This window comes from Macaca mulatta, chromosome 8 (genome assembly GCF_049350105.2).
Source record: "Macaca mulatta isolate MMU2019108-1 chromosome 8, T2T-MMU8v2.0, whole genome shotgun sequence".
NCBI classification, from domain to species: domain Eukaryota; kingdom Metazoa; phylum Chordata; class Mammalia; order Primates; family Cercopithecidae; genus Macaca; species Macaca mulatta.
Genome location: NC_133413.1, coordinates 80,760,957 through 80,788,001, shown reverse-complemented (window position 1 = coordinate 80,788,001; position 27,045 = coordinate 80,760,957). Strand labels below are relative to the sequence as shown.

The 27,045-nt window shown below is 41.3% G+C and overlaps 1 protein-coding gene across 28 annotated transcripts in view; it reads left to right on the top strand.

The window, feature by feature from the left end:
- Window positions 1-26,498, top strand: part of NCOA2 (nuclear receptor coactivator 2) — a 297,951-nt gene extending 271,453 nt beyond the window's left edge. For all 28 annotated transcript variants that reach the window (XM_077943784.1, XM_077943763.1, XM_077943788.1 and 25 more), the window contains 8 exons: window positions 3,450-3,615; window positions 7,607-7,885; window positions 8,072-8,149; window positions 9,535-9,769; window positions 11,702-11,879; window positions 12,485-12,683; window positions 15,183-15,272; window positions 22,639-26,498. In XM_077943784.1, the coding sequence (XP_077799910.1) occupies window positions 3,450-3,615; window positions 7,607-7,885; window positions 8,072-8,149; window positions 9,535-9,769; window positions 11,702-11,879; window positions 12,485-12,683; window positions 15,183-15,272; window positions 22,639-22,650 (1,237 nt within the window). In that variant the 3' untranslated portion in view covers window positions 22,651-26,498. The remainder of the gene's footprint in view (window positions 1-3,449; window positions 3,616-7,606; window positions 7,886-8,071; window positions 8,150-9,534; window positions 9,770-11,701; window positions 11,880-12,484; window positions 12,684-15,182; window positions 15,273-22,638) is intronic.
- Window positions 26,499-27,045: the final 547 nt, after the last annotated feature.

The following is a 27,045-nucleotide window of genomic DNA, read 5'->3' as shown; positions in this document are numbered from 1 at the left end:
TTTTCATCCACTAGAAACTTACTGCACGTATACTGTGTTTATGTTCAAGCACTGAGCCAAAAAGAGGTAGAGGATGCAATGCTTGCCCCTTGTGAGCATGGTGTGAAGTTGTGTTTTTAACATAAATTGTTAGTATCAATTCAGCATAGCACAGTAAGTGGTTTAATGCTGAGAGGAGAAAGCGGGGCGGTCTGTGAGGAGATGGGTGGCGCCCCAATGGAAAGTAGACCCTCAGCTGGAGAAGCGTATGGGAAGGATGGGGTAAATGACAAGGTCTTGGTTTTCTGGTGGTATGTGTAGCATCTTTTGGAGAAAGATCAGCTTCCCCTGATAGCTGGGGCTCACAGGGAAGGCATGAACATTAAGTTTCGGAAGGTTAGGCGTTATCAAAGGCATGTGTCCTTGAATTCTACCACCACTACCACCACATTCCAGGGGCATTTTCCTGGGAGAGCTGAAGAACCACATAAGAATTCTGAGGAGGGTCTGTTTGCTCAGTAAAGTGTGCTTTGGGAATGGGAACCTGAGAGCATCGTATTAGAATCAGAGATATCATGCAAGCAGGAAAGTTGTTGGCAAAGTGTCCTGAGAGTCCCAGCTTGTGTTGAAGAGGGCCTTGACCAAAATGGGACAGCCTGGATGCACTGTTTTAACTTTTTAATCTCTGCATTCATTTGGGGTTTTTTTAATTGAAAAAGAAAAGCATGTAACAAAAAGTGATTTTATGATGTAGGAAATTGTTTAAATTCAAATGATTGTTTTAGTTGTTTGTTAACACGCATTTGGCTGTATTGCTGGTCTGTCAGGGTGGAGTGGTCTTACAAAGGCACGAGACAGTGCCTGCCTCCTTCTGACAGTGGGTTTCCGCCAGATGTGAGGCTGGAAAGTCTGCTTGTGCCACCTGCATGCATTAGATTTCACACGAGCCTGCCATCACTGAATACATTTGGGATGGGAGGGTTGCATATGAATGCAGCTTCCAAAGAAACAAGTTGAAAATGACAAAATCTAGGCAAAGAAAATCCTTTAATGCCTAACTTAACTAGTATTTTTAGGAAATGAGGTCGCTGCCTAAGAGAATTTGGTAAATAGCTGACATTACTCTTGACTAACTTGAACTGTTTCATGGAATTCCTGCCACATTCATGTTTGTTGGCCTCTCCTCATTGAGGAATCTCCTTCCCTCTTTGCTATCATGGCAGACAGTTCAGTGGTTTCTCCCTCTCCTGACTGCTTTTCTGCATCTGCTTCTTCCTCCCCCTCCCTAAGTGTAGCAGTAGTGGAGCAGTCTGATCACGTTTGGTTTAAGAAAGTTCTAGGAGAGTGTGGGCTGTAGAGAAGCAGGAGGAAAGAGTCAGCAAGCTCCCAGCATGTGTGACTTTGTGAAGCCCAGTAGTGACAAGAAAGGGGCAGGAGTGGGAAGAGCACCTGCCTCTCAGGGGTCTGGGTGGGTCCCTTAGAAATACAAGGAGCTCCTGCAGCCAGGAAGTCAGGGAAACAGGTGAGGAGTGGCCTCCAGGGACCCTCAGCTGGACAATTTCCAAGTTACTAGAGGTGAGTAGATAGAATACATTGTTATTAATGCATTCCTTTATGACCATTTGAAATTAATTATTGGTTTCAGTGCTAGTACTTCAGTGTTTCAGGATTCTAAGCCAAAATAGCATATTAGAGCATTTAAAAACCACATGGCGTATTGAACTGTGTTAATAGGTAACTTCATTTCTTGATAAGTTTATTCTCACTTGCTTAAGAATGAGTTTGCTCATCTATAAACTTTTTGTTTGTTTTTTAATCTATAAAAGTTTATTTTCTCCAAAACATCATGTAGTAACTCTAAGAATACAAAATAGACTTTTGGTAAAGTACAAATACCATTTTCCATTTTAGTATTCAGGCAACTCAGAAGCTCTTTTTTAAAAGCCTCCTCTAGGCTAGATGTGGTGGCTCACGCCTGTTATCCCAGCACTTGGGAGGCCAAGGTGGGAGGATTGCTTGAGTCCAGGAGTTCAAGACCAGCCTGGGCAATGTAGCAAGACCCCGTCTCTACAAAAAATTTATAAAAATTAGCCAAGCTTGGTGGCACACATCACATCTGTAGTCCCAGCTACTCAGGAGGCTGAGGTAGAAGGATTCCTTTAGCCCAGGAGTTCAAGGATGTAGTGTGCAAATTGTGCCTGTGAAAAGCTACTGCACTCCAGCCTGGGCAACATCATGAAACCCTGTCTACCAGAAAAAAAAAATGCAGCAGCCAGTTGTGGTGGCATACACCTATAGTCCTAGCTACTCAGGAGGGTGAGGCCAGAGGATCACTTGAGCCCAGTGAGCCATGGTGGCATCACTACACACACTCACACACACACACACACACACACACACACACACACACCCCTCCTCTACTCTGACAGTTAATTTAAATGTATAGGAGTTGTATGTACCATGTAATCTAGAGTTTAGTGTTCTGATTTTATCACCAATTATCTTATATAATAACAAATATAATTTGCATGTTCATGATCCACTTTCCTTATGTACCTAATGCAGGAAGGCTAACAGATACGCTTCTTGAGGGTTTTAATGTTTTCAGGCCAGGTGTGGTAACCCACACCTGTTATCCCAGCACTTAGGGAGACCGAAGTGGGTGGATCGCTTGAGCTCAGGAGTTCGAGACCAGCCTGAGTAACATGGCGAAACACCATCTCTACAAAAAATACAAAAAATTAGCCAGGCGTGGTGGTGCGTGCCTGTAGTCCCAGCTACTTGGATGCTGAAGTGGGAGGATCACCTAAGCCCGGGAGGTCGAGGCTGCAGTAAGCCATGATCATACCACTGCACTCCAGCCTGGGCAATGAAGTGAGACCCTGTCTCAGAGAAAAATACATGTTTTCAAGGCCTGCTTGTGCATGACTAAGAAATTTCCTATCAGCCCAGCCAAATTTAATCTAGCTGCAGCTGAGTTCAAGAAAATTAATGCAGCTCTGATGCCTCTAGTTCTCTGTCTCTCCCAAGTGGGTCATCACAGCTTCCTGTAGAGTAAGAATCTTAAGTCAATCAGTGATTCCTACTAAAGTGCAGAAAAGTCCTTTGGTTGCTTCAATGCCAAGTAAATATTTACATGCTTGAGCAGTCAGTGTAGGTTGGTGAGCCCTGGACTTGCACAGATCCATGTGGACCTCACCTCACCAAGCCTCAGCTTTGCAAGCCGTGAAGTGAGACCAATAGAAATAAAAATCATACCTTAAATGTCTAGATTTGTGTCTGGCCTGTATTGGGCACTGAATAAAGTGTATCGAATATTTCAGACTATCCTTTCGTTCTGTTGAGTTGGTACGGTAGTTTGTTGCAACGACCCTGGAAGTCAATTGATACTTTCACCTTTGAGATAAAAAATTTGTTCTCTAATCAACTAGCTTTTCCACTGGCCCAAGATAACATTTCTATCTTTACAGGCAGCCGTTTGGCAGTTCTCCAGATGACTTGCTGTGTCCACATCCTGCAGCTGAGTCTCCGAGTGATGAGGGAGCTCTTTTGGACCAGCTCTATCTGGCCTTGCGGAATTTTGATGGCCTGGAGGAGATTGACAGAGCCTTGGGAATACCTGAACTGGTCAGCCAGGTATGCGCAGAAGGGCAGCAGGTGGGGGCCAAGCGTTCTCATGGGCACAGAGGTGTCCGTTTGCTGTTTACAGTTACTCCACAGTCTGCTTTTTAGAATATACTGTTTTTTTACCTCAAAACAGGCTGGCCCTGTAAACTTTTGCCTGAGAATGGAGAGCACTGAGAATGAGCTTTGCATACAGTTCAAGTTAGCAGAAAGACACAAACTCAAGTCCAGTTCACCTGGTGTCCATCCTTGCTGATAGGGAAGGACACACAAGATACAGAGAAACCACAAACAGCACATTGCTGCCTTGTGACCTAGGACGCTTCCCCCTGGGCTTCCAGCCGGTGTGAGTGTCTGTAGTCGTGACCACTGCATTCATTTCACACCTGTGGGCCAGTGATAGGAAGCTGTGCTAAAAGAATACTTTCCACATACACAAGTTAGCAGAAGTCATTTTACAGGTAGCTGCAACTCTTTCATCATTTTTACCTTTAAAAATGGTGGGCTCAACCTTTCACTTATGGTTGAGTCCAGGAGTTCAAGGATGTACTGTGCAATGATTGTCCCTGTGAAAAGCTACTACACTCCAGCCTGGGCAACATAATGAAACCCTGTCTCTACCAAAAAAATAAAATGTAGCAACCAGTTGTGGTGGCACACACCTATAGTCCTAGCTACAGTTCCTTTCACTTATGGTTTAGCCCACCATAATTTTGGGGATATTTAAGCGCAAATGGGAATATAAAAAAGTTAACTAATCTTAGTGAGCTTATTTAGCTTTCTTCTTCCAAGTAATTAGTTGATTACTATAAAAAAGTAAGTCCCGCCGGGCGCGGTGGCTCAAGCCTGTAATCCCAGCACTTTGGGAGGCCGAGACGGGCGGATCACGAGGCCAGGAGATTGAGACCATCCTGGCTAACACAGTGAAACCCCGTCTCTACTAAAAAAAATACAAAAAACTAGCCGGGCGAGGTGGCGGGCGCCTATAGTCCCAGCTACTCGGGAGGCTGAGGCAGGAGAATGACGTAAACCCGGGAGGCGGAGCTTGCAGTGAGCTGAGATCCGGCCACTGTACTCCAGCCCGGGCGACAGAGTGAGACTCCGTCTCAAAAAAAAAAAAGTAAGTCCCTGCTTTTAGAGTACCTGATAGCAATGATATAATAAATAACCTAACACAGTCCCTTGAAAGAACAAAACACTATCTGAAGTGGCTGCACAGCTAACTTTGTGTGAAGCAGTGCAGCCTGGCTTACTGTGTAAAGAGTAACCCAGAAAAACCATCTCATTCTAGTTACTGTTTTCCTCCTTGCTTAGCATGAATCATCTTTATTTCTTACTGTCAAAAAGTACCTGCCAGTGTCCAGTCTACTACTTGGCCATATGACGTGTCATCATCTTTCTGAGAGAAAGGCGATGCAGAGTCATTGGAGAATTCTCTGAAACATTAAAATTAGTCTTATCATAATTCCCACAGTTGAGCAGACACAGGTGGGAGTTATGACTTATCAATTCATATTGAAAACAGCAGAATGGAAAGAAATGACTTGAGGTTACATGATATAACCTAAAATAAATTAAGAAAGGAAAATGGAGTTTAAATATTTCCTGTGTGACTGGTTTGCTTTGTCTTCAGTGATAGTTAGAATTTAGCACTCAGTACTATTTTATCCTTGAGTTTGTCTAAGTGACATTTTAAAATGTGATCTGTGGAGTTGCTGAGTGACTTGTAATGTTATCAAAACAGGTGTCATGTCATTTAATATTTTTAGTCCGTTTTTCACTCATTTCTGTTATTTCTATTTTGTTTCATCAAATCCACCATCATTATAACATTGTCATGAAACTGAATTATAGAAATATGATTATTAGGTAGAGTTGAGGGAAGTATAGAATGCAAATTATTCATATTCATGTTTAAGTTCTGAGATAGTTTTGTGTGTGTAGTTAGAGCAGTAATTCAGCAATGAATGGTTTCCTCTGCTTAGGCTCCATCCCCATGTTTAGAATTAACACAGGGAGGGCAGTGGGCCCCTGGCTATCACAGGCTGGCCCTAGGGCTGTGCTGATCAGAGCTCAGGGCTCCGGGCGGCTCCAGCACTACATGGGTAGACGGTTTTCAAGAAGGCCTAGGACACCACTGAGCTAAAGAAAACTTGAGGCCAGGCGCGCTGGCTCACTCCTGTAATCCCAGCACTTTGAGAGGTCGAGGTGGGTGGATCACGAGGTCAAGAGATCAAGACCATCCTGGCCAACGTGGTGAAACCCCCGTCTCTACTAAAAATACAAAAATTAGCTGGGCATGGTGCCACGCTCCTGTAATCCCAGCTACTCAGGAGGCTGAGGCAGGAGAATTGCTCGAACCGGGGAATCGGTGGTTTCAGTGAGCCGAGATCGCGCCACTGCACTCCAGCCTGACAACAAAGCAAGACTTTGCCTCAAAAAAAAAAAACAAAAAACAAAAAACGGAAAGCTTGAAAGACTTTATTTGTTGCTAGAGCCTTTTCTTCCTGTACACCATTAAGTTTGTAGCAGTTACTCCTAGAAGTAGAAGGAAAAGGAGAATCAGCCAGGTCCACCTTTCCCCTCGGCACATAAACATTCAGGGCCACCTCAGTCTGAGGTGTCCTGGAGCCCGGGGAAGTTCTGGGTTTGTTCGCCTGTCCCATTCTGACCCAGGTAGATAGGTTAGCCCTAAGAAGTCAGGAGTAGCTGGGCGCCGTGGCTCACGCCTGTATTCCCAGCACTTTGGGAGGCTGTGACGGGCAGATCACCTGAGGTTGGGAGTTCGAGACCAGCCTGACCAACATGGAGAAACCCTGTCTCTACTAAAAGTACAAAATTAGCTGGGCGTAGTGGCACATGCCTGTAATCCCAGCTGCTCGGGAGGCTGAGGCAGGAGAATCACTTGAACCTGGGAGACGGAGGTTGCGGTGAGCCGAGATCACACCTTTACACTCCAGCCTGGACAACAAGAGCAAAACGCCGTCTCAAAAAAAAAAAAAGTCAGGAGTGACAGACACATAAACCATGTCTAGTAGGTAATGAGAGGATGGGGCATGTAGGGAATCCTGACAGGCACAGAAAACAGTAAAGTAGGTAATAGGCAGTGCGTCACACTGGTGAGAAGCTCAGATCCCAAATCACAAACTGAAATGGACCCCCACCACATACTAGCTGAATAGGGCTTGTTGCAATTCACTTCATATCTTTAAGTCTCATTTTTGTTAGCTATAAAATCAGGATAATGATGGTCAGTACCCCACACTGCATCTGCTGATTCCAGTCAGGTGCCAGAGAGGTTATCTAATCAAAATGAACTCTACAGGTATGAATAATCAATCAAAAAACATAACACTGCCGGGGGATATTTGCATGTGAAAGTCCAGGCCAATATGATTGGTGGAGTGGGTAGGAGGCATTCTGTAGTCCTGGCGCATTTTTCCCCTTCCCTTGGAAGAAGTGCTGCTGGGAGTCCAGTGTGACCCCCGCTTCTGTCCTTGTGTAACCGGAACTGTGAGCAGAGCCATTTTCTAGAAAGATAAGTGGAGTCAAGCTAAAGGTACCTTTGTGTAGTAAGTGTAATATTAAAAAGTATAAAAGGCCAGGCGCGGTGGCTCACGCCTGTAATCCCAGCACTTTGGGAGGCCGAGGCGGGCGGATCACGAGGTCAGGAGATCGAGACCATCCTGGCTAACACGGTGAAACCCCGTCTCTACTAAAAATGCAAAAAAATTAGCCGGGCGAGGCGGCGGGCGCCTGTAGTCCCAGCTACTCGGGAGGCTGAGGCAGGAGAATGGCGTGAACCCAGGAGGCGGAGCTTGCAGTGAGCCGAGATCGCGCCATTTCACTCCAGCCTGGGCGACTAAGCGAGACTCTGTCTCAAAAAAAAAAAAAAAGTATAAAAAGCTTCAAATGTATGACAGTGAGAGAAAACAGCCTCATACTGACTCTGCTGTTTTTATGGTTTAATTTATTTGTTTGTTATTTGGGACTTTCTCTGCAGAGCCAAGCAGTAGATCCAGAACAGTTCTCAAGTCAGGATTCCAACATCATGCTGGAGCAGAAGGCGCCTGTTTTCCCACAGCAGTATGCGTCTCAGCCACAAATGGCCCAGGGTAGCTATTCTCCCATGCAAGATCCAAACTTTCACACCATGGGACAGCGACCTAGTTATGCCACACTCCGTATGCAGCCCAGACCGGGCCTCAGGCCCACGGGCCTAGTGCAGAACCAGCCAAATCAACTGAGACTTCAACTTCAGCATCGCCTCCAAGCACAGCAGGTCTGTTCTTCAGTGGCACCTGGGAAGCTAGGGGTGCTGGGTGGAGGATGTGGGGAAGATGATGTGAGATGGCACAGCTGTCCAACAACGTACAGATACTGGGTTGGGGAGGGCAGTTACTTGGGAAACTTAAAGTAAAATGTATTCTGTTCTTAAAATGTATTCATCCTGTTTGTATGTATTTAGAATCGCCAGCCACTTATGAATCAAATCAGCAATGTTTCCAATGTGAACTTGACTCTGAGGCCTGGAGTACCAACACAGGTAAGGCAGCATACCAGCTATTATCATTGTATGCATGCAGCTACTTTTGTCATTTCTTACTCTCTGAAGAAAGTTAACTTAGTAGATGTGGATCCAGATCAGCACACTGGCCCTGTACTGTCACCCAGTTACCTACTAGTATGTTACATTTTTCCCTTCTAATCACTGCCATTTTTATTGCCAGGTACAGTCAATTCTTGTTATTCTAAGAAGTTGTGCTACATAAAGTTACTGCAAACACTGAATTAGAGAACACTAAACTATTGCTCTTAGGAGGAATACAGGGTTGAGTTCCTGCAAACCTCTGGTCACAACATTGTCATCATCCAGTCAACACATAACCTTGTTTTTTGTGTGTTTCTGTTTAAAGAACTCACTGTAACTCAGGCCTGAATGGTGCTTGCTTATCTGGCACACCTATTTTCTCCAGAAGGCACATCACCACCTCTTGCGCTTAGGAACACTAGAGAGCACTGCAGTACCATGCCTGGGAGCCAGTTTAAGCAACAAAATCACCAACAGGAAAAGCAAAAAATGCAAAAATCTTGGCACCAAATAGACCACAAAGAGGACGCTTGTTTACAGTATGACAGCTGAAACCAGAAGGCAAAGTGTTGCCTTGTTCAACCTCAGCTGGAAATGTGCACATTGCATATCTGAAATGTTTCACCACTGTGCTTATGTCTACAAATGACCATGACAGTGGCATGAGTATTGATTTGGGGGTTACAAATAAATTTTACTGAGTAGGCAACTTCGGAAATGTGGAATTCGTAAATGAGGATCAATGGTATCTTAGCAGCCTCATGCCCCTCACTGACAGCAAGCACCAGGAACCCTTCCCTTCATCCATCCCGCCTTTCCTCCCTATCCACCCTCCACCTCTGACTTGGTCTCTGTGCATTCTTATCAGGCACTCTCCCCACTCTCCCCCTTTCCTTCTGCCTCTGTTCAGCCTTTTCTGAAGTGCACCACGTCACTTTTTGTCCCAGTGATTTTATTTCTCTATAGACTTCAAAGTCCCTTGAATGAGACTCTATGCTACCATCCTCAGGGTTTATATTACAGTCTTCTTATAGAAAGGACTGTGTTCTTTTGAGATCCTTTAGTTAATTGTGTCCTTACAAAATGATATAATTGATATTAGCATCAAACTTAGCTCTGCTAAGTCATAGCAAAGCTTCAGAATAATCGTGTCTTTAGAACTTAGAAGCTCACGTTCTCAATCACCAGTTGTTCAACTGAGTTATTCCTTTCATGTAATTTTTTTCCAAATAATTTTACAGATGATAGTACCATTTGTTAGCCGGTCTATAATATTCACTTTGTTTTTTAATATGTGTCTGTCCCAAACATTTTCCTCCATGTATCACCCCTGATTTCAGGCACCTATTAATGCACAGATGCTGGCCCAGAGACAGAGGGAAATTCTGAACCAGCATCTTCGACAGAGACAGATGCATCAGCAACAGCAAGTTCAGCAACGAACTTTGATGATGAGAGGACAAGGGTTGAATATAACACCAAGCATGGTGGCTCCTAGTGGTATGCCAGCAACTATGAGCAACCCTCGGATTCCCCAGGCAAATGCACAGCAGTTTCCATTTCCTCCAAACTACGGTACTGGACTTACATCCCCACCACCTTTCACCAGTCCTTTCTCCCCAGTGTCCCCCAGTGTTGGGTCACAGCTCCTCTCTCACAGCTCTTTGCATGGCTCCCAGATGAATCTGGCTAACCAGGGAATGATAGGAAACCTGGGAGGACAGTTGGGGCCTGTGAGGAGTCCCCAAGTCCAGCACAGTACCTTCCAGGCCCTCAGCTCAGGTACCTCCTTTTCTCTGAGTGCAGGTCTTACTTTAAGAATGACCGAAGTAAGTGTGTGTGCATAGACGGTGTCTATCTTGTGTGAGAGTGTGTATGGATGTATCTGTTTGTGTCAATGTCTACAAGTGCATATATATTTTTATTTATATATTTGAAAGCCTCTGAGCCTGACTCAAACAAATCAGTAGATACAAAATGTAAAAAGACCTCTATAAATTTAAATATTATAGACATTCTGTGACTTTTGAAAAATACTTTACAGATTATACCAGATCTTTAATGAATAGGTAATTCTTGTGGGAGACCTCTTAGTTCTCTTCTTATTGATTTGTTTAATGTCAGTCTTAAGAGATACCAGTGTGTAATGTCATCAACGTTAATATTTGTGTGCATGTCATGTTCAGTTAATGGTTGAATTATTGATAAAGTAAGTGCTTACATTAATGTTAATATTCAAAATGACTTTCCCTACCCATTGCCAATTATCCGTAAATAACTGTGAAGTCTGCTGCCAAAATCCAAGTCTCCTGTTTCTTTAAAGAACAGAAAGATAATGTGCAGCTTTTTTCTATGTGATCGTAAGCTTTTCTTTTGTGGCTAATTTAAATATTAATTAAATATGCATGTTTTACAAGTTTTCTATGCAAAAGTGTACTTAATACCATCCTCAAAATACTCTAAGAAGTTGCCTCCTTCATTTCCCAGCTCCTTTCTCTATTTCCTTCTTGATGATTTAGAAAAGTCTGCTAAAAGTTCTCTTTCCTTTTAGTTTAAATTGTTTGCCTCGAAACTGAACAAGAAGCATACGTTTAATTTTTTTCTTATTCTTGCTAATCTTGGATAGCCCTAAAGTACTGCAGAGCTCTTTATAAAGAGAAAACAAGCTAACCATGAATACAGCTATTTATTTTTAAAGATGGATCCATCTCATGGAATGGCTTCAGCTAATTCAATAAAAATTTATTCAAATGTGTTGACTTTTGATATATAGCTGAACTTTAATCCAATTTAAATTTAATTTAAACAATCTGACCAGGCACAATGGCTTATGCCTATAATCCCAGCACTTTGGGAGGCCAAGAATCTCTTGAGCTCAGGAGTTCAACACCAGCCTAAGCAACATAGTGAGACCTCATCTCTACTAAAAATTTAAAAAATTAGCTGGATATGGTCATGCCTGCCTATAGTCCCAGCTACTCAGGAAGCTGAGGTGGGAGGATCCTTTGAGCCCAGGAGGTCAAGGCTGCAGTGAACTATGATCACGCCACTGCACTCCAGCCTGGGCAACAGAGCAAGCAAGACCCTGTGTCAAAATAATAATTATCTGCTTAATTTAAACAATCTAATTGCAGTGATATTTTTATTTATATATATATATATGTATTTCTCATTGATCAAAATATGTAACCCATTCTTGATTTGGAAAGGAATTTGAAGAAAGAATAGCATTTTTTCTTTCTAACTCTAGCTATGATGGTTAATGCTTCCTAGGCACCATCTAACTACTAGGGGGAATCAGTATGGAGATTTTATTTTCTCCATATTTTATCTGAGCTTGGAATCTTTCTTAAATGTATGTAATTAATCAGTACACAATCATGTATTTGAAAGTAATTTTTTATGCATGCCTAATTTGGAATGTTCTTTCCCTCCCACCAGTCTCTACAATACAACTAACAGTCTCTTTTGAATTTCTGTTTCTGTTTTTTTTTTTTTTTTTTAAAGGAATAAGTCAGCAACCTGATCCAGGCTTTACTGGGGCTACGACTCCCCAGAGCCCACTTATGTCACCCCGAATGGCACATACACAGAGTCCCATGATGCAACAGTCTCAGGCCAACCCAGCCTATCAGGCCCCCTCTGACATGAATGGATGGGCACAGGGGAGCATGGGTGGAAACAGGTAACACCATGTTTCTGTGTGTTGTTGAGATAAATGATCACCAGGGAAACTTTCTATAGACTACCTGTCTCCTTTCTCTTTTTTTTTTTTTTTTAAAGTCTGCTCATGCAAGCAATATCAAGCAAACTTCTAAATAAGCCAGTTTACTTTTCCTAGAACAGGAGTCACTAGAATTTACAAAAACTTAGCAAGGAACATCCTTTGGAGGAACAAGAACATCCCTAAGAAGGTACCACTGACCAATTTATGATAGAAATTGCTGTGGAAGGCGGTGACCTAGAAGCCATCCTTTATCACTACATTTGATAAAAACAAACAGAAAGCTACTCGGGTGCAGGCATGAAAGTGGGGGATGTCCTTCAGCCATCACAGTGGCGGTATGAAAAGGAGAAGGATTTGCTTGCCCTGACAGTATCAACGAATGCCACTTCCCCTGCTGTCTCAGGCTTCAGCAAGCCCACTACCTGCCAGCCATCTCAGCCTGGGTTCATGCCGTTCAGATTTATTCACTCAAAGTAAATGCCTGAGAAACAAGTGCTCTGAACTGCCTGCCTCTGGATACCAGCAAGCTGTAACATTCATTCAATCTTTCCATTGTATTCTAGCATGTTTTCCCAGCAGTCCCCACCACACTTTGGGCAGCAAGCAAACACCAGCATGTACAGTAACAACATGAACATCAGTGTGTCCATGGCCACCAACGCAGGTGGCATGAGCAGCATGAACCAGATGACAGGACAGATCAGCATGACCTCAGTGACCTCCGTGCCTACGTCGGGGCTGTCCTCCATGGGTCCCGAGCAGGTGAGCGCCCAAGGAGAAGCAACCCAGTGGCTTCAGGTCATGGCTTTTTGTCTACTTCCGCATCAAATGTATCTTTCCATGTATCTAACCTTAACCACCCACTCCCACATTTATTTTGAGGAGTGTTTTTCACCTTTCACCTGTATTAGTGACATTAATAAAAATCTTTATTAATGATTAAATAAACAGAAAGGATTCCTGACTGCTTCAGGAGCTTTTAAAATATTTCATAACTTTCTTATCATTGACATTTTTCTCTTGAGGAATTAACCAATGTCTAAAATGAATCTCTAAAAATGAAGTGGTGAGTGTACTCTTAAAATAGCTTTATTTGGGGGTTATCGTTTGAGGGGGTTTGTTTTGTTTTGTTTTGTTTTGAGACAGAGTCTCACTCTGTCACCTAGGCTGGAGTGCAGTGGTACTATCTTGACTCATGCCAACCTTCATCTCCCGGCTTAAGCAGTCCTCCCACCTCAGCCTCCTGGGTAGCTGGGATTATAGGCACATACCACCATGCCCAGCTAGAGGATTATAGTTTAATAATGGATTTATTTCTAAGTGTAAAACCGGATGAAAAGCAAAGGCCAAACTACCTGCCATCCAGTTAGTTTGAAATGATGCTTCATTTATGCAGAGACAGACACAGATAATCCAAAAACTATTTTTTTACTTTGGAATGTGAATGCAATGATTTTTTTAAATAATTGTTTTGTGTTGAACAACATCAAAATGATTCTGTTCCTAACTTCACTAGATGGCAGAGAGACTCAAAGCATTTGAGACAGCCATAGCCAGCCTGGAATCCAAAAATCTGTGGCTGATTCAGAGGTAAAACTAGAGGTTAATCATTGTACCATGGTATTTACAGAAGATCTTATTTTTAAAGGCCCAAAATGCTGACCACTCTACCGCTGATCCTCAATAGTTCACGCAAGTAAAAAATGTGGCAAGACCTTGACTCATTTCATATATGGAGAAAGTACAGTATGGAAAGTGTAAATGACTTAAGCACGAAATCACTGACAGCTCTGTGAATGTCTGTTAGAGCAAGATTGTGAGAATGGTGAAAGACTGAAGACTCTGATTAGATCCATTTAATTCTGATGCGAACCACAATTTTTGTGAAAATTTTAAGAACTATTACAGAGCTTTGGTGTTTTATTCTTTAAAACGATTAATAAAAATGTGAAGTGGTACATGAGAAAATTTAAAACCCTTTGCATTTTAAGAAGGTTGTGTGCTTATAGTAATAACTTACACTTCTGTTACTGAATTGATGGCAGTTAAATGCTTATTTTGATACATTGAGCAGACATAAAGAAATACAGACTTTTAGCCTGGCATGTTGGCTTGTACCTATAAGCTTAGCTACTCAGGAGGCTGAAGTGGGAAGATGGCTTGAAGCCAGGAATTCAAGACCAGTCTGGGCAACATAGTGAGACTCTGTCTCTTTAAAAAAAAAAAAAATGTTTAAATTAGCTAGGCATGATGGCAGGTGCCTGTAGTTCCAGCTACTTGGGAAATTGAGGCTGGAGGATCTATTGAGCCCAAGAGTTTAAGGCTGCAGTGAGCTAAGATTGCACCACTGCACTCCAGCCTGTGCGACAGAGCAAGACCCTATCTCTTAAAATATATGCGTGTGTTTATAGAGAGATATATATGCTTTTATTTCTTCAATGGAGAAATGTAGCGTTGATGTTGTATTTCCTGCAAAAATGGGCCACTAGCGACTCCTAATTTGCTTGCTGAGGAAAAGTGTACAAAGTAAGGGCTACTGACATAGTCTAGTGTAACACGATCCTAATCCAGTCTGCTCAGCAGTAAACTGATGCATGTTTATTTCATGCATTTTCAACAATCCAGATTGTTTAGAAACTTCTGCATGATTTTAAACTGCTTGAATCCCGTGGTTAATTTGGAAGCCCCAAGGCGCAACTGCAGTGTATCTTCCAACAAAAATCATTCTATTAGCATTTGTACATTTACTTTCTAATGTGCAAAGAAATGTACAAATGCAAATGAATAGTTAATTTGGTCAGAGTAAATTCACAAAATCCAGCACTAGTTTGGGTATTCACACTTGCTCTTGAGAGTTAATAACTTGCCTAAGTAGCAAAGATGTCAGGAACTTCTCAGATGACTTGAAAGTCCCAAATGTGAGTTATTAGTGTAATTTGAATAAGCCAAGAAAGCATACTGGTTATGGCACAAAAATGGCTCTATTATTATTAAGTAAATTGAATTTGATTTCAATCAGCTTGCAGATAAAGATAAAGGTTAATTTTGAAGGCAGCTAGTATTTCATAAGTATTTTCATGTTCCTCTGGACTCCGCAAAATACGTACATGGGAGAGCTGGTATAGGGATCAGTCCATTGTTCTGCAGTTCCTTTTCCCCGTTTTTATACCCCTAAAGAGGAAGGGCGGCGGCCACTTGTTTTCCAGTGCACTCTTGGACATCCTGCTCCACATAGCCACTGTCCTGTCTTCTTGTCCTCAGGTTAATGATCCTGCTCTGAGGGGAGGCAACCTGTTCCCAAACCAGCTGCCTGGAATGGATATGATTAAGCAGGAGGGAGACACAACACGGGTAAGAAAGAACAGTGAAATATGTGAATATGGAAGTAAAGCAAACATGAATATTTGATAGACCAAAACTGGCATAGATATATTGTCAACCAGTAGATTAAAGATAGTTGTAAAATATCTTCTAGTTTCATTTGGCATACAGTGCTTTTGTGTGAATGATAATTTCTTTAAGCTCATTTTAACTCAGCTGATGGTACCATATGAACTAAGAACGCTAATTTTTTTTTTTTTATCTTTTTTTTCTGTAATCTTCATAGCCAACAAAAGAACGGTAATTTTGCCCTGGAATGATACTACGATAGCAAAGCAAGAAATAAAGTGGCAAAGAATTAGTTGTGTTAGGACAAACTTTTATTTTTGCTTTTTCTGAATTATAAGGCTAGATTTTTAGGAAGATAAAGAGGAATTAACTTACATTGTTCACTCCCTTAATTAAGTCTTCCTAAGGGTTTTCTATATTTCGTTGTGTTTAGGAACAATCTAGTGTATTATTTATATTATTGTATTATTTGCTTATTACACCTTAAACACTTTTGTTTTTTGTTTTTTTGAGACAGTGTCTTGCTTTGTTGCCCTGGCTGGAATGCAGTGGCACGATCTTGGCTCACTGCAACCTCCACCTCCCGGGTTCAAGCAACTCTCCTACCTCAGCCTCTTGAGTAGCTGGGATTACAGGCACACGCCACCATGCCTGGCTAGTTTTTGTATTTTTAGTAGAGACGGGGTTTCACCATGTTGGCCAGGCCGGTCTCAAACTCCTGACCTCAGGTGATTCACCCACCTCAGACTCCCAAAGCGCTAGGATTACAGGCGTGAACCACCACACCTGGCCTGTTAAACACTTGTTCTAAAAAGAATGATATTACCATGTTCAGCCAATGAAACTGTAGAATAATTAGTACTTAGACCTAATTGAAATATGTACCTAGCAGCAGATCTCTTGCAGGGAGAGCTCTGAGCAGTTTGGCACATAGGTAAATGAGCCTATGTGGCCCTTTAAGGTAAGGGATATTACCCTTCACAACTGGTAGCTCTTTTTTAAAAAATTCTATCCCATACAACCTGTTAAGTGGAAGAAAATATTTGCAAACCATTTATCCAACAAGGGACTAATATCTATAATATACAAAGAACTCAACAGGAATAAAACAGATAATCCCATTAAAAAGTGGGCAAAGTTTGTGACCAGCCTGGCCAACTTAGTGAAACCCCATCTTTACTAAAAATACAAAAATTAGCCAGCTGTGGTGGCATGTGCCTGTAGTCCCAACTACGGAGGCTGAGGCGGGAGAAACACTTGTACTTGGGAGGTGGAGGTTGCAATGAGCCGAGACCATGCCATTGCCCTTCAGCCTGGGTGACAGAGTGAGACTCCGTCTCAAAAAAAAGGGTGGACAAAGGACATAAATAGACATTTCTCGAAAGAAAACATGCAGATGGCCAACAGATATATTAAAAATGCTCAGCATCAGTAATCATCAGAGAAATACAAATAAAAACCATAAGGAGATAACATACCATTGTACCCCAGTCAGAATCGCTATTATTAAAAACACAAAAAAAACAGATGTTGGCAAGATACAGTAAAAAGGGAACTCTCATACACTGTTAGAATGTAAACTAGTAGAGCCAGTATGGAGATTTCTCAGAAAACTAAAAACAGAATTATCATTTGATCCAGGAGTCACACTGCTGGGTTTCTACCCAAAGGAAGAAAGGTCAATATATCAAAGGGATACCTGCATTCATGGTTATTGCAGCACTATTCACAATAGCAAAGATATAGAATCAACCTGTGTGTCCATCAGTGGATACATGGATAAAGAAAATGTGGTACATATACACAGTAGAATACTATTTAGCCATTAAAAAAAAAATGAAATCATGTCATTTGCGGCAACATAGATGGAACTGGAGGTCATTATCTTAACTGAGATGAGGCAGGCACAAAAAGACAAATATCTATTGCATGTTCTCACATATGAGAGCTAGAAAATTTATTCACATGGAAGTAGAGGGTGGAAAAATACATAACAGAGACTGAGAAGGGTGACTGTGAGGGCAGGAGAGGAAGAAGAGAAGTGGGTGAGAGGTTACAGACATACAATTAGAAGGAATAAATGTAATGTTAGCAGAGTAGCATAACTATAGTTAAAAATGTGTTGCATCTGGGTGATGGACATCCTGAAACCCTGACTTGATCACTTGCTATGCATTATGTAATGAAATTTCACATGTACCCCCATAAATTTGTACAAATAAAAAATCCTCTCCTGGCCAGGCGCGGTGGCTCAAGCCTGTAATCCGAACACTTTGGGAGGCTGAGGCGGGCGGATCACCTGTCAGGAGTTCAAGACTAGCCTGGCTAACATGGTGAAACCTCACCTCTACTAAAAATACAAAATTAGCCAGGCATAGAAGCACATGCTTGTAGTCCCAGCTACTCGGGAGGCTGAGGCAGGAGAATTGCTTGAACCCGGGAGGCGGAAATTGTAGTGAGCCAAGATCATGCCATTGCACTCCAACATGGACGACAAGAGCAAAACTCTGTCTCCAAAAAAAAAAAAAAATCCTCCCCCAATAGAGACAGTACAGGGTGGTTGTTCAATTTCCTCAAAAAAAAAAAAAGTGGATGTTGGATGATTTGGTTAATACTAGCATTCAAGTTGAGAAAGTAATAGCATAAATTTGCTCCAGATTTTAACTTACTGTGTGAATATTCTCCATGCAGTTTCTCTTGTTGTTAAGAATCACAGTCCTGAGTGGCAGAGGTGCTGGCTGTTGGTGGGAGCCCTGTAGATGTTGTGTGTACATACCTAGAGGGGCTGGTATCTTTCCTGGTGCCAATTCTGTTCTCTCCTCCCCTGAGTACAGGAAATGAGCAGCCACACAGCTCAGTCATGCCTTATGTGCAGAAGTTGAAATCAGGAACACACTTCCCAGAAGAACAGTGACGTTACTGATAATTGGGCTCCCACAGAGGGACCATTTTAACCCAAAAGTGCCGGGGAGCTCAACCTCTGAGCACGTCATATCTCTATGGGAGAAAAATGGATTTGGGAGGCCAGGCTCACATCTCTCTCCTTGAATTCACCACAGTGAGATTAGACCTCCCTGCCTCACCCTTCATCATGTGGCTGCATGCCAGCCTAGGCCAGGGCTCCAGCAGAGCGGGTGCCCCGAGAAAGCCACTCTGTAGGTTAAGGCCCTCAAATATTTCATGGGCCCAGTCTGCCACCCCTGTCTCCCAAGAGCCCCAGGAATTGATCTACCCTGCCTTGTGCCCTTTTTCAGCTGCCATGTAACCTCCAAGAAGAAGAGATCCTGCTGTTATAAAATCAGAACACTGAGATGGTCCCACATTCTGCCTTTTAAAAAATTACAGAAACAACCAACATGTACTGAGCGTTTACTGCAAGCCTATTCTCCATTAAAAGTTTTACTTAGATTCCCTCATTTAAAACACACCACAACTGTCTGGTAGAGCTACTATTTCGAGAGTTTAATGACTCGATCAAGGTCTTACAACATTGGGAACTAAATCCAGGCCAGCTGACCCCAAATATGCACTCTTAACCCTGCATCCTCCTGCCACTTCCCTGAAGGGAACACTGAGCACTTGTGAGATTTTTCTAAGAGTTTAATGCAGGTAGCACTGGAGAAGGCCAACAAGGGATAATTTCCTTCTTTGGTGCCACTCCCTTCTCTATTTAGATCTTATAAGGATGAGAAAGATATTCATAAACAATGTGGACAGACAGTAAATATTCAGCTACATTTTTGGAAGCATCTTCAGCCCCAGGCATTGGGATTCTTCATCTCAGGAGGGAGGAACCTCCCAGAGCAAGGGAAGGGAGTGAACCTTTTGGCCTCGAATTTACCAGGGACAGTGCCAGGCCCTTCATAGATATTTAAGGTTCCCCACCGCTTCAGATGAGGAGACTGAATCTCAGAGGACGAGATAATTTACGCAGGGTCACCAGCTAGCCTGAAGACTTAGAGAACTGGTGACCCAGATCAACCAAGGTAGAAAGTGCCCGGCTGAGGGTTTAGGGGCGGGCCTGCAACCAGCCCTGTGGTGCGGGCCACGCGGCAGGCTGGTAGGACCAGGGGTTCACCTTCACGTGCATCTTGGTGCCCCATGGGGGCCCACTAAACCCAAATGGAAAGGGTAGCATTAGGATCTAAGACATCAATTTTCAGTAAATACAGGATGTTCTCTCTTCCCAGCAAAGGCGTCTTTCGGGTGAGGCACAGTGGGTGGCACACTTGTAGTCACAGCTACTCAGCTGGCTTGAGGCCAGGAGTTCTAGGCTGCAATGAGCTATGACTACACCTGTGAACAGCCACTGCACTCCATCCTGGGCGACACAGTGCCTGTCTGTTACTGTCTTGCCCAGGCCACTGATAACCTCATCAACTTTCCCTGTTTTTTTCTAGTCCCGCTCTTGAATCTGCCTCATCCACCTGCACTTTCTTCATGCTGATTGTTAAGGCCAGAGAACAGTCTGTCATAGATACTCTTGTTTCCTTTAGAGAATAATCTGTATAGGATATCCCTTTTCATTCATCAGAAATAACCGGAAGTTACTTGCATTTGTCACCGCGCTACTTATGTGCACACTGATAGGGGTTCATTCATCATCGTGTGTTTCCGTAATAAGCTCTGCTGCTGCTGTTACTAATCAAGGAGCTTTTTCCAGAAATTTTTTTTTTTTTGAGACAGAGTCTCTGTCGACCAGGCTAGAGTGCAGTGGCACAATCTCGGCTCACTGCAGCCTCTGTCTCCCAGGTTCAAGCGAATCTCCTGCCTCCGCCTCCCAAGTAGCTGGGGTTACAGGCCTATGCCGCCACCACCACGCCCAGCTAATTTTTGTATTTTTAGTAGAGACAGGGTCTCACCATGTTGGCCAGGCTGCTCTCAAACTCTTGACCTCAAATGATCCGCCTGCCTCGGCCTCCCAAAGTGCTGGGATTACAGGCGTGAGCCTCTGTGCTCTGCTCTTTTCCAGAATTGTTAGTGGTAATCTGGTTCTATTTGTTGAACAAGATACTACTGTCATCCATTATTAATTGACTCTGTTCCATTTATCTTGAATTGGAAATTATAGTGGTACCTTGCTTTAAGCAGAGCTAGTATATACAACCATAGACTTACCAAAAAAATATATTTAGAGAAGGGCAGTTATTTGACCTAACCAGAAGATTCTTCCTTTTATAAGAACTTATAGTATTTCTTTATATTTTAGATATATTTAAATAGATTAAAATTGAGTTTACTGCTCAGCAGCATGATTCTCTTGTAATTACTTGTATTTACTAGTGTTATGAAAATTGATCACTAATAGGGTTGGCTTTTAGTTGATGATGATGGTGATAGTGGTGATGACATTTAGTGAGCACTTATGATGTTCCAAGAACTATTTAAACACTTCATGTGCATCATTTTGTGTAATCCTTACAACCATCCTAAAAAGTATTAGGTACAAAATGGCCCCCACCCCTAAGTGGCACAGCCAGGGTACACCCCAGGTAGTGCGACTCCAGAGGTGTGTGCGGAGCACGGCGTTCTCCATCAAACTGATTCTGTTTGGTGGCTGCTCCTTGATGTTAGTCCATGCCAGAGAATACTGCCTTACACAGTTTCTAAGCCTCAGAAACACAATAGGTATAAATACTTCTCAGTAGTTTCTTTTTCTAGACTAACTGGAAAATTGAGAGGTTTTCATATTTTAATCAGCACCATGGAGTGTTTTTATATGAAATCATAAAAGTGACACAAGTTAGGAATACATATCTATTCAGCTTTATATTATAAAGTATGCTAAATGTTCTTCTTTGAGAAGTAAAATCACAGGTATTCCAAGCTCATTTTGTAAGCTTAGGAGAATTGTGCATCTGACCAGGGGCTAATGTAATTCCACCTTTAGCCACTAGAACTCATGATCTGGCAATACTTTCCCCAGAACTCTCTTTTTGGGGTGCTAAGGTAAAATACATTATTTGGAGCTGGCTTCCTCTCTAATCTTACTTACATTAGATAATTTCTAATGGCCCTGATGGGCTAGAATTCTGTGTCTAAATATCTAAATCCCAGAAGCAATTGTTATATGTTTCCAAAGCAGACAGTATTTCCACTAACAGAACTCAGATCATGTTGTTATTTATGATAATTTGATTTGTAGCAAGGTACAATTATAATCTCCATGTTGTCTGCCTTGCCTAGTTGGGCAATTTTTGTGATAGCAGTAACAAAGAATGTCTTGTGTATATATCCCAGCACCTACCATATAATAGATGCTGAATTAATGTTTGCTAAGTGAATGAAAACTTTGGAAGGAAGATAGTCAGTAGCCAAAGAAAATCATTGACAGATATATTTGCACCAACCAAAGAAACAATGCCACATGACTTGCTCACTATAACCTTTGGTATTCAGTCATTCACATCATCAGCACATAGCAGCCAAAAACCAGCAAGAACACCCCAAGAGGCTGGGCGCGGTGGCTTACACCTGCAATCCCAGCATTTTGAGAGGCCAAGGTGAGCAGATCACCTGAGGTCAGCAGTTTGAGACCAGCCTGGCCAACATGGTGAAACCCCATCTCTACAAAAAATACAAAAATTAGATATGGTGGTGGGCACCTGTAGTCCCAGCTACTCAGGAGGCCAAAGCTGGAGAATCACTTGAATCTGAGAGGCGGAGGTTGCAGTGAGCCGAGATTGTGCCACTGCACTCCAGCCTGGGCAACAGAGAAAGACTGCGTCTCAAAAAAAAAAAAAAAGAAAGAAAGGAAAAAAAAAAAAAGAACACCCCAGGAGTCAAAATCCATCATGATTTAGCTTGCTGAAGCCAGGGAGAACACACCCAGAGAACCTTGGGAGCATCTGATTAGGGAAAATCAGGAGGGCCATTTTATAGAAGAAGGGTTTGTACTGGATAAATTTGAGGAAGGATTAGGAAGCAGTGGCCCCTTCTGGATCGGATGCTGCCAAAAAGCAGCTGCATGAATTGTTCAGTCATCTTTATTGAAGGTGGGAGAAATGAAATTGAGCTAGGTGGTTGTTGGTTGGAGAGCGGTCATTAAGGAGAGATTCATCATCCATTTGCAGACTATGGCCTGTAAGAAATAGCATGTAGGATTCGCTGGGCTCCTCCTTGGCTCCTGGAAGCGTTGTGTGGAGGAAGGAATGGCGCCCTCTGCCTGTTCACCTCCACATCGAATGTCCTCATCCAGATGCGGCCTCTGTGATTTGCTTTATTGAAAATAGTCAGGGATTTTGATGTTTTTGTGATGGGCTTTAAGATTGTTTTATCAAAACCTCAAAGATACTTCACAACTATTTATCTGTCTGTTTTCCTACAGAAATATTGCTGACACTGACAGTAGCCAGTTGCTTCTTCAGCTGACCGGGCTCACTTGCTCAAAACACTTCCAGTCTGGAGAGCTGTGTCTGTTTGTTTCGAACCAACTGACCTGCCAGCCGGTTCTGCCAGAGCAGACAGGCCTGGGCCCTGGTCGCCAGGGTGGCATCCACTCGGCTGTGGCAGGAGGAGCTGCCTCTTCTCTTGACAGTCTGAAGCTCGCATCCAGACAGTCGCTCAGTCTGTTCACTGCATTCACCTTAGTGCAACTTAGATCTCTCCTGCAAAGTAAATGTTGACAGGCAAATTTCATACCCATGTCAGATTGAATGTATTTAAATGTATGTATTTAAGGAGATCCATGCTCTTGTTCTGTTCCTGTTCGGTTCCAGACACTGGTTTCTTGCTTTGTTTTCCCTGGCTAACAGTCTAGTACAAAAGATTAAGATTTTATCTGGGGGAAAGAAAAGAATTTTTTTAAAAACTAAAGGTGTTTTAAGCTAAAGCCTGAATTTGGGATGGAAGCAGGACAGACACCGTGGACAGCGCCATATTTACAGACACACCCAGTGCATGAAGACCAACAGTCACAGTCGTATCTCTAGAAAGCGCTAAAGACCATGTTGGAAAGAGTCTCCAGTTACTGAACAGATGAAAAGGAGCCTGTGAGAGGGCTGTTAACATTAGCAAATATTTTTTCCTTGTTTTTTCTTTGTTAAAACCAAACTAGTTCACCTGAATCATGAATCGAGAAGAAATAATTTTCATTTCTATATTAAGTTCCCTTTAGTTTGATCAGACAGCTTGAATCAGCATCTCTTCTTTCCTGTCAGCCTGACTCTTCCCTTCCCCTCTCTCATTCCCCATCCTCCCTACTTTCATTCATTTTTTAAAAAATAATATAAGCTACAGAAACCAGGTAAGCCCTTTATTTCCTTAAATGTTTTGCCAGCCACTTACCAATTGCTAAGTATTGAATTTCAGAAAAAAAAAAAAATGCATTTACTGGCAAGGAGAAGAGCAAAGTTAAGACTTGATACCAATCGAGCTAAGGATACCTGCTTTGGAAGCATGTTTATTCTGTTCCCCAGCAACTCTGGCCTCCAAAATGGGAGAAAACGCCAGTGTGTTTAAATTGATAGCAGATATCACGACAGATTTAACCTCTGCCATGTGTTTTTTATTTTGTTTTTTAGCAGTGCTGACTAAGCCGAAGTTTTGTAAGGTACATAAAATCCGATTTATATGTAAACAAGCAATAATTTAAGTTGAGAACTTATGTGTTTTAATTGTATAATTTTTGTGAGGTATACATATTGTGGAATTGACTCAAAAATGAGGTACTTCAGTATTAAATTAGATATCTTCATAGCAATGTCTCCTAAAGGTGTTTTGTAAAGGATATCAATGCCTTGATTAGACCTAATTTGTAGACTTACAACTTTTTATTTTCTAAACCTTGTGATTCTGCTCATAAGTCATTTATCTAATCTGTATGATATGCAGCCGCTGTAGGAACCAATTCTTGATTTTTATATGTTTATATTCTTTCTTAATGAACCTTAGAAAGACTACATGTTACTAAGCAGGCCACTTTTATGGTTGTTTTTCTTGCCCACTCTGGTAGGGGAATAATCTTTTATTAATGGGTGTCAGTTTCAGACAACTGCAATACCAAGAAACTGATGACCTTTTTTGAGCTATTTCTCCTTAACCCCTAATACCTTTCTTACCTAAATTTCAGAATGATATCTTTTTGATGTCTAAAAAGCAAAGCATTTTATAATATCTCATTAGCCAGGCTTTTTAGGAACAGAGAAGTTTTTCCTTGAAATGTGATTGTTTATTTGTGGCAGGGTGAAAAATGTACAAACTACCCCTATTTATATTTATATCTCTCTCTATATGTACAGATTATGGAAATATAGAAAGAGATATAACCCAAAGATAGATGGTAAGTAGACAGTCTGAAAATGTTGCTCCATACTAAAGAAACTTTCTGGAAATTTGCATTTCGCTACTTTTTTTCCACTTGAGAGGGATCTCAATACAGGGAGGTGGCCAAGGAACAGCACTTCTCAGTGGCCACCAGTTCATATATCCCCTCAAAAGGCTCTACTTTTCTCCACCAAACCATGGGGTTGCCCAACTGTGATGAAAAAAACAAGCAGATGTTGGCCCAGAACTCCAGGACCTCCCCGTGTGCTGAGGCTCACGTGGCATACAATTCAGTGTGACCAGTTTTAATGTTTAGAAATATGTGAATTAGAATGATTTTTAACTTCACACAGCACAAAAAAGAAATGGAGTTTAAACTGGATTTGTTTTGTTTTTAGTTTCAAGTCCCTTTTCACTACAACACCGTCCAAAACTATCTACCTATCTCTTCTTTTTTATCCATCTGCCCGCTGTATTTTAATGTCAATCCTAATTCAGACAAATCTGCAACCTCATGATACTGGTAATTTATAATAATTCATGATCATTGCTGTTTTGAAGGAAAAGATGATAAATTCTCTTATGGTTTCGATCAGGTAATGGATTTTTGTTTTACATCTAATTTGGACAAGAAAAGTAAGTGAAGGAATCCTCTGATCATATTGATCACTATAGAAGCAAAAGCCAAATCAATTCCCTTCATTATCAGTATTTCTCATGCTGTACACAATAAATTTGTTAGACTGAGTACTTGGTTTTTGTTTAATAGAACAAATAATCAGTGTTTCGCTTATATTACTAAATGTGAAAAACATAATGTGAAAAGTATACATACATTAACTTGGTTGTAAAACTCATTTAAGTGTTCATGTAATGTGGTAAGTTTAAAAAGTGAAGTGAGCTGTTTTACTACAATGAATTCGTTTGACTCAAAGATTAATATGCCCCTCCCCCTATGTGTATCTCTTATGGCCTGTAATAATTGAAAGCAATGTTTTTGCAGTTTATATGATGCAATTTTTAATCTGTGTTCAAAAATGGAGTTCATATGGGCTTAACACATGAAATGGGTGGCACAGATCCACTTGCAGAACCCAAAGATACACAATCAATTTTGAAATGCAACTTAAGCCATTAATTGTTGGTGTGAATTTAAAATTTTCTAGTGTTTGTATGGTAGTATGCTGCCTAAGAGCAAAGCATTCTCTGCACAAAAGAAAATTACTGTAGTGGCTTCGATTTTAATTAGAATTTTCTCCCTGGTGTTTCTTTATAGACTAAAACAAAATCTTTTAAGTTTCTTACTACAGGTAAAAGCTATGTGCAAGAACCTCAAAATGCTAAAATCTAGCATAATGCCTTAGATCTGTTTTTAAGTCTTGTATATTCCTACATAGCTGTCCGATGTATTATATTTGTATAGTGAATTGTGTACAATTTTTGAATAAGTGCATCATCACTTAACCTTTATGTTGTTGAATAGTGATGATGATACATTTCTTCAAACATTTAACTGTCATTTTTTTTCCTTTGTCATTTGTGAGTTTTATTTGTACAGTTCCTCATGAAGTTGCATCTGAGATGTGTGTATATGAAAAGATTATACAAGGGTAAAATTAAGCAATATATTAACTATGGTTCTTCAGGAGAAAGCTTACAGTGTTTCAGGTTGTGATTTATTTTCAAAATGGAGTTGACTCTGAACATCACTTTGTTCACCTGCATTGATGTTTGTATTTCTAGTGTGAGCAGTTTATGCAAAGGTAGATATATTCAGAGAAATTTTAAATACATTTATGCAAGTTAATATTGCTTTGCTGATGCTATTTGCTTATTTGATGTTAAATAATGCTATTGTAAATAAAGAATTCTGTTGTTATTGCATCATTTAATAAATTTTAATGCCTTCGGGTTTTACATGGCTTTAGAGATTTTAATGTGTTTATATTGTATCTTCTTTCACAATTGCACTTAAAAAGACCTTACTTGTAATTTAATAATTTATTATATTTATATGGTAGTTGACACTGTTCACAGCACCTTAACATTTAATTCTTCCAATAACCCATTTTATAAATTTTCACATTTGAAACAAAGGATTGTCTAGTAACTTAATGGCAAATATAAGCCACATCTAGTTCCATTGAGTCCTAGATGACTCTTCACCATGCTGTTCCACCTTCCATTCCCAAATCTCCAGACATATTTATAAGAATAATGTGGACTTCTGACTGGCTTAGGAAGGTCATATCACACATTAGAATATCCATAATGGTTTAATAGTTGATAAGCAGTACAAGTACAGTACCTGAAACCTAGATCATAAGCTATATGAAATACTAACCTGGAATTGTATTTTTAAAAGATCCAAAAAAAAATGATTAGAAAACTCATCAATGCTGTTAACTATGTTAACAGATTAAAGGAAGAAAAAAAACATGATTAACAATGAGTGCCATTTGATAAATTT